The 8,340-nt window shown below is 40.6% G+C and overlaps 1 protein-coding gene across 1 annotated transcript in view; it reads right to left on the reverse strand.

The window, feature by feature from the left end:
• The window catches only part of tmtops2b (teleost multiple tissue opsin 2b), a 48,081-nt gene extending 44,483 nt beyond the window's left edge, over positions 1–3,598 (reverse strand). Inside the window, exon 1 of the mRNA XM_053876587.1 lies at positions 2,950–3,598. Coding sequence (XP_053732562.1) covers positions 2,950–3,316 — 367 coding nt within the window. The 5' untranslated portion in view covers positions 3,317–3,598. The remainder of the gene's footprint in view (positions 1–2,949) is intronic.
• Between the last annotated feature and the right edge of the window lie 4,742 nt (positions 3,599–8,340).

The raw sequence follows: 8,340 nt of genomic DNA on the forward strand, positions 1-8,340 counted from the left end.
AAAGATGTGAAACATTGAATTTCTCATCTCTACACTTATTTAGCTATTATATTTAAACATAAACAAATAATGATGTTGGAGACATACTCCACTTACAAGTTTCATCCTAAAACTGTTTCAGGAGAGACCGCAGTGTCCAACACATGAAATCGAATGAAAATGTATTTATCGTGATTATTGCATTATTGCAGAAATTACAACATTTATCGCGATACCTTTTTTGTCCGTATCACCCATCCCTAGATGCTGCCGACATATGTTTTCCTGTCACTCAAATCCTCGTTGGCTGGAGCTCTGTCGTCCAGGTGAGACTGGAAAGTGGAAAGCTGTTCTGAACTATCAGTCTTCCATTCTCCCCAGGCTGAGCGAATTATTTGATAAACAAGCGCAGACACTAATGATTCAAGACAAAGATGTGAAACAGAATGCAGGAAATGACTAACTCAATTCAGCAGTGAGCCCAATGTGAAATGTCTATGGTTGAATCTTGAACCGCTCATGAAAGTGAGCACATGAGTATAGAGTTATGCAGGAAATTAACTTTCCAAAAAGGATGGGTAACGTTTCCCATGTATTTTCCAAAACCATTCGGATCAAGTACAAAGAAGGTTTTACATTACATGGAAGCAGACCATGGATCCAGGTAATCTCTGGGTGAGTTCTCAAGGGGAGCTGACAAAGCCTGCTCTGTTAGCACGGCTGAAAACATGTTGCAATGACATGCATTTGACATGCTATAAGAGCGTGATATTTCTTAAGTACATTATAAAGCTCATGGCTGAAATCTCTAAAGGTCACACTGCTTATTTACCGAAATCAGATTGTTCATGTGACACAGGTGACCTTAAAAAGCAATACATTTACGCTTTGTATTTTATGTGGTAGTGTCTGTGGCAAATACAAGTTGTATATATATATATATATATATATATATATATATATATATATATATATATATATATATATATATATATATATATATATATATATATATATATATATATATATATATAAAAGCTTTTATTTGTGCGTTTTCTCTAACTGTAGAGGTCCACTTGTGTTGCTTGAGAGTTATCAGGTATTAGTTGCGAGTGCCGGTCCCGTAATGTCAAGTGGATTTGCAAACAAAAGCAGCACAGAGGAACACTGGCACAGGCTGGCACGCACGTCACAAACAAATGCCAAAGCTTCTTCAAGTACTCCACAAACTCACCACAGGTTGACACACAACACGACAGGTGGTCCAGTTTCTATCAATTCCCAGTAAACAGACGGAACTGTGGCCACACGACTCGCAACGTCCACTTTTCCTGACACAATGTGAGCAAATTAAGCTCAGAGATTAAGAGCCGACGATTCAGTCTTTTGGGGATTTCAGATTGTGTGCTGAGAGCAATGAAATTGGACTCAGTTCTTGCTATTTTTTTTGTGTGTGTTGGTAGCAGTCTTAATCAACGAGGGAAGTAGGATCAAGAGTGCACCAGTGCTTTTTGTTTTCTTTTCTGACTTCTTAGAAATAACAAGGATGAGCACCTCCCAAGTTGGGGAACGCCTAATCCAACTAGAAAAAACACTCCGTAACCAACCCCGACTTGTGAGTAAATATCGCGCACATCTCGATAACTCCATCGAGCCAATGGCCGCATTCAAAAAAGCATGAATAGTTTTGAAGCTTTGCTCAATGTCTTGACCAGAACAATCCAGGCTTGTTTTCCTTTCTCAACTGTGTTCTGTTGCAGAGTTTTCAACCAGCGAATGAGATAAGCTACAGTTCAAGACAACTGACTGTCCTCACCTGGACTCCTCTGTGAATGAGTAGTGTGATGTAAATGCCTCATCATGATGGTGATACATTTCTGAATTATTGCCACGTAATTTGTTATGCCACTCCCAAGTCCTGAGTCGGGTTTGGACCCAGAACCATATATCTACTTAGATGTGCCAACATGACGGTGACCCCTGCTGACGAACTCGGGGAATAAAGCAGAAGGGAATGAATGGATACTGTTGAGGAAGGTGTTTCCAAGTTTTGGGGAGAAGAGTGGAGTAGGTTGAACCACCGAAGCACCAAGATTCATCTTATTGCAAACTCTATTTCTTTAAATATTTCCACCCCACAGCCATTTGAACATTACGTTTGCTTTACTTCTCTTAGCCGAGTTTGTTCCATCATTTTTCCATTCCAGTGTGCCGTCCTTGTCACCCTCCTCACAGCACAGTTTTATGTTGGTTCTTTTTTATAATTTGCAGCCAGTGAGTCATCGACAATAAGCAGATGGACGGAAGTGAAAGTTATCCCCAACATCAAACCTTCTCTCAGATGATGCTGGACACGTCCGATATAATCTAAATTTAGAGATAAAATCGGATCTATGAAGAGCCTTAATATAAAGATGAAAAACAGTCAACATTCTTTATTATTTAATACTCTTTAGGTTAGTTACAATAATGCACCTTGCTTATATAAACTAATACATTGATGCCTCTCATTTTTTGTCTCAGTTTTGTTTCCTCAAAAAGTAATTGCTACAATTCCCAAACACCATTATCATCAAATTCATATTCTCCTTTCTTCACATTTGTTGTTTAATTTACACTATTAATATTTTTTTCTCTTGAATCTCTGCTCTTGTCTTTTCCATCAAATACCTCACTGTTTATCCTTTAACTTAGTTGAATATTTGATGGAAATGTCTCCATTTAAGCTTGTAGTTTTAGATTTGTCAATGGGTATATCGCAGCTTTTTGGTGAATTTTGCCCGCTCATTTGACCCAATTGCTGCTGATGGAGAAACAAATCTAAGAACCTCGACTTTTAAGATCATAGTTCAGACTCAACCTAGTAGTTTTCTCATCAAAAGCCATTGTATGTGCTCACTGTAACTTATTGTTATATGTTTTTTCGCGTTCATTTCATTGGCAAAACGCTTGTCGAGCACTGAGACTCACCGAAGCAGGAGTTGATGAATCCGTACCAGCTGCAGCCGCTGCGACCCAGCAGCCATCTGCCCCGAATGCTGGACGCAAAACTCAGCGTGGTCCCGAACAAACACACCAGCATGTCGCTGACGCTGATGTTGAGAAGCAGCATGTTCACCGGAGTCCGCAACTTCTTGAATTTGCAGAAGAGTAACAGCACGACAAAGTTGTTGAGGAAGCCGAAGGTCATGATGAAGCCCAGCACCACGGACAGCACGATGAAGCCGGTGGGCGAGAGCTTCCCGCGGCCGGCCGGAGCGTCGATCAGCTCGCGGTCATCGCTCGCGTTCCAGCTGGAATTGACGCCGGCCAGACTGGAGAACATGCTGAGGTCCATTCATCGGACGTTTCTCTGCACTCTGGAGGGGTTATTCCTGGTCACATTGCTCTCTAGGCAACATTCCTCCGCGGACGTGGAGACACGGAGTTCCCCCCCAAAACACGCGCGAACTGGAGCCCGTCACTTCAGCGGCACCTGTTGACGTATCCGCGCTCCCTTCTCACATACTCTTTCTTTGCCTAGTCCGCCTGCTGAAGAGCCTCTGCGACTATTTCAGCTCAAAGAAACGTTCAATGTTTGTGACGTCCACTCGGGCTGAGAATCAAAACCCGCGCGCGCTCTGAGGTGCGTGCGTAACTGCGGCGGCTCGTCGGCATCCAGCAGTTTTTAAAGGTGATGGCGTCGTCTACGTCAGAGGTTGTGTGTGCGTGTGTGTGTGTTCCCACACATCTTGCACCCGACAGTGCAGTTTATATAGCGCCCTGACGACGCGTTGGTAAATTTGTGAGTGTCAAAATAACAGTCAATTTATAATTTTAAAAAAAACCTACAGGATGAGACTCTGAAAAAAGTGCCCTTAACACCTCTTCAGATAAGGACCATATAGACTCAGGTGTTGTTGGGGAGTCAGCTTGTCCTCAAGAGTGAGAGCTGGCTTTGTGCTGAGTGGGTTGCACTCAGCACAAAGCCACAATACTCACTCACTATCCACAGTCACTAGACTGACACATAACCAGTGTATCTTCTTGGCTGAAACACAGACTGATCGCAGAAAAGCTGCTCAATGAAAGCCTTTGTTTCCTCCGATAACGCTGACATCTGCAACGTGTGATGGCGAAAGACTGAACAAATATAGCCAAGGTTTATGTTAACATAAACGTGCACTCACACAAAACACAGTTTGCTCCCTAATTGTTGGTGGTTTCTAGGAAACAAAGTGACTTCTCCCTGCCTCTCGGGTCAAAATCCGGAGCGGGTCTGAAGATAGCAGAGGGTCAATAGGGAAGATTGGAGAGGCATAATCATATTTATCAACTGTGGAAATATGTAAAAAAAAAAAAAATCTGTTTAAAATCTTTAATTGGTTGTGACTAATGTCAGTAGAAACACACTGATGTTGTGACCACATATATTGACTCTGCTTCTGACGCATAGCACACGTTTATAGTGAACCTTCCGTATAAATGACAGCGTTGTTTTATTTATTGGGAGTGGTATGCTGAAGATGTGTGTGACCTTTTTACAACAATACTGTTGCAACTATAATTCCCTGTTTTTGTTTGTATTGTCAGGCATTTCTGTTGTAGCCAAACACACACACACCAACACAGACACACATGCAGCCAGTCCTCAATCTTGGTGAGTCTTGGCACCACGTTGCTATTGGCTGCAAACACAGCGGGCGGTGGGTCTGAGCAAAAGTGTAATTACTATCGCAGTAATTATTGCCATTCAATGTGTCAGTCATTGGGGTGAGCTGTGTGACCGAAGGAAATGCCCGCAGTAAACAGGGCGGTCTCAACCTTGTGCTCACACAGCTGCTTGTTTCTGGGTTTATTCATCACTCCATGTTAGTTGACTGACAACGTGGCAACAAGTGGACAGATATTGACATGGCGGGGCCTAATTTCGTCCTCTAACACGGTCATTAAAGGGTGGGTGTTAAGCCTCGTGGCACTCCAGGAAAAGACACACACAATGAAGCCGCAGCGGAGGCGATGACATTGTGTGTCATACTCTCAATGTGAGAATATGTTGCAGAAATGAACTCAACCACATTCACTTTCTTATGCTTCTCAGTCTTATATCAATTTACAGAGTTAAAAGATGTTTTTCCTGAGATAAAATATTCATTTTATCTTGAGACTAACATAATTCTGAGGGTTTTTTTTTTGTCTGAAAATAAATCATCAGTGTCGAATTTAACTTCCATAATGATCATGATTTTGTGAGTGCTGCTGGGAATTCTGCACCAAGGCAAATAAAATTAGCAATGAGAAGACCAAGTTGTAGCTCAACAATGTTGCATTTTTGTCTTTTAACTTGTTCTCTGTGCAAAAGTCGTTTCCTTCGGTATCCGCAATGCATTGTTTTCCCTACCTCGTGTGTTATGGTTAAAGAGAAACAGAGAATAATAAACAGTTTTGGGTTGAAATAAGACTTCTATTTTCTCACACCCTACAGTTGTGTTGCTCCTGCAGGAATCAAATGCCTGGAAAGGTAGTGTTTGATTTTTCCTCCCTAGCAAAGAACAGTCGCCAAACGTGGTTGACATGGAAACAGTGTTTAAAAGTTACTGACCACCTGAGACCAGGATCAGGCCTCAAGTGCTGCAGTCCGTGTGATGTTATGACTGTTCACGTTCAAGGGGCCTTTTCCTCATCCAGGTTAGCACAACACCTGCCTCTTATTGTGACTGACACATGGGTCATCCGTTATATTAGCGCATCCTTAAACTTCCTCTATTTCATTTGCAACTTCGCCATCTGTCACAATGAAAATTGAAATTCTCCAACATCATTTTTCTTCAATTCCATGATCTGAAATCTGGTTTGACAACTGTGGAATTGTCGGCTTTTGTGCGGCATGTTTGGGGTTACACAGCCATGATTGGTTTGTCAGACCTTCAAATGGAGCACAGCGGAAGGACAGTTGAATTCAGGTGAGCAGTGAAATTGATGTCTGCTGTGTCACGATATGAAACAGACACCAGTTTGCTTCCATTTTTCTCCCGTTCTCATGCACAATTTCATTTCGTTTTGCTGCATCTAATGAGTCCACCTAAAAAATCACACCACCAGGTTGATCATAAGGCTTTTCACATCACAAAGATGCTTATTCGTTGTCGTCATGTGATGAGTCCTGGAAAGAAAATTGCCAGCCACAGATCAATAACAAGCTAATTAGCTTGGCCTCAGGATCAGCCAAAGATTGTTATTGAGTATCTGTGCAGTGACAAGAGAATAAATGAAACCTTTTCCCACCCACCATTCATTCGGATCTTCTGGATTTGAATGTGTTAAGTGCACTTAAGGATCTGTCTCCTCTGGTCACAGTGAATGAAGTTATCCCACAAAAGTGACGGACTGGATTTATTTCTACTCAAAAAAAAATAAGAAAAAATCTTCAGATTAGTAGGGTAGTAGAAAGTTATCTATTCTGTGATGTTGAGTTTTTGTGGCTCCGGCACACATCAAAAACTGAGTGTTAAGCTAACCTCTTCATGCCATGATGTCACAAGGTCATTCCACAACCTCATGCTGGCTTTGGACTGCACATTCTCTGCTGGTCATTGGAGTTCATGGCTGCTTTGAAATGATCTAACAACATATTTTTTGCCTGATGCTACGTAGCTTGCTGTTATGTTTGCCATTGAAATCCTTGAAATCCTCCCTAGTATATTTAAAAAACGGAGGCAAGAATGTGTCATTTCAGTTCTCATCAGGATTGTGTGTGTGACAAATGAAGTTCTTGAATTAGAATCCAGCGCTGTCAGAAGTGGGTTTCAAACCTACGCAACTCTGCTGGCAGCTCTGATGACTTAGAAACAGAGCATGTCGCGGTAAAGAAGGAGCCTCTCGGGTGGTCACTGTGGAAGAGGAGGAAGAAGCATCATGACAACACGGCAGGATTCTATATTTAATGTTACATGAGAGGCTGGTCATCGCACATCAGTAGAAAGAAAACATGTGTTCTTCTCTTGTCTTACCCAGAACAAAAATATGTCCTTTCATCTCTCAGCACATCACACACCTACACCTGTCCTCCTTCAGTTCTTTTATGTCTTTTTGCCAACGTCACCGTTTCTGGTTAAAATCCAACATTATGCGTGACTTCTAACTGCGTTTTCATTTTGATCCAATTGCTTTTTCTGGTTTTAAGGACATTTATGCAACCTGGGATCTAAGGAGTGTTTTCCCAGCTCCATGTGCTACTATGTATTATCCATCTGCAGAGGGAGTCTGGCTCTTGTGGCTGGAAAAGCTCAGCAGGTACAATGGTGTAAAAGCTGGTCAGATCACATGTATAACAGGTAATACTTGTAAAGTTAACAAGATTACTTTTGTTACCATCAAGTACATATTTATATGTGTGTGTATGTGCATGTGTATGTGTATGTGCATGTGCATGTGCATGTGTATATGCATGTGTATGTGTGTGTGTATGTGTGTGTATGTGCATGTGTATGTGTATGTATATGTGTATGTATATGTTTATGAATATGTATATGCATATGTGTATGTGTATGTGTATGTGTGTTTATGTGTATGTGTGTGTATGTGTATGTGTGTGTATGTGTATGTATATGAATATGTATATGTATATGTATATGAATATGAATATGTATATGTATATGTATATGTATATGTGTATGTGTATGTATATGTGTATGTATATGTTTATGAATATGTATATGTGTATGTGTGTGTATGTGTATGTGTGTGTATGTGTATGTAGATGTATATGTATATGTATGTGTATATGTAGGTGTATGTGCATGTGTATGTGTATGTGTATGTGTATGTGTATGTGTACGTGTATGTATATGTTTACGTGTACGTGTATGTGCATGTAGATGTAGATGTGTATGTATATGTATATGTATATGTATATGAATATGTATATATGTATGTGTATGTATATGTATATGTATATGAATATGTATATGTGTATGTGTATGTGTATGTATATGTATATGAATATGTATATGTGTATGTATGTGTATATGTATATGTGTATGTATATGTATATGTGTATGTGTATGTGTATGTATATGTATATGAATATGTATATGTGTATGTATGTGTATATGTATATGTGTGTGTGTATGTACATGTATGTGTGTATGTGTATATGCATATTCATATTGGCTACAGACTCCTAACTCTGTCATCTGTGTTACTTCCTCCTCTTTTAACATCTGTTTGTTGCAGACAGAAGTCACCTGAAGACAAAAACATATAATTTATTCGAAGGTTCCAACGACTCCAAATAGCCGGTCCGCGTGTGCGCTTCATGTCATACAGATGCACAATAATGAGGCGCTGTGTTCCTGCTGTGACACGCAGGCCGCTTAATTG

The sequence above is a fragment of the Synchiropus splendidus genome, chromosome 10 (genome assembly GCF_027744825.2).
Source record: "Synchiropus splendidus isolate RoL2022-P1 chromosome 10, RoL_Sspl_1.0, whole genome shotgun sequence".
In the NCBI taxonomy this organism is placed as follows: Eukaryota; Metazoa; Chordata; class Actinopteri; order Syngnathiformes; family Callionymidae; genus Synchiropus; species Synchiropus splendidus.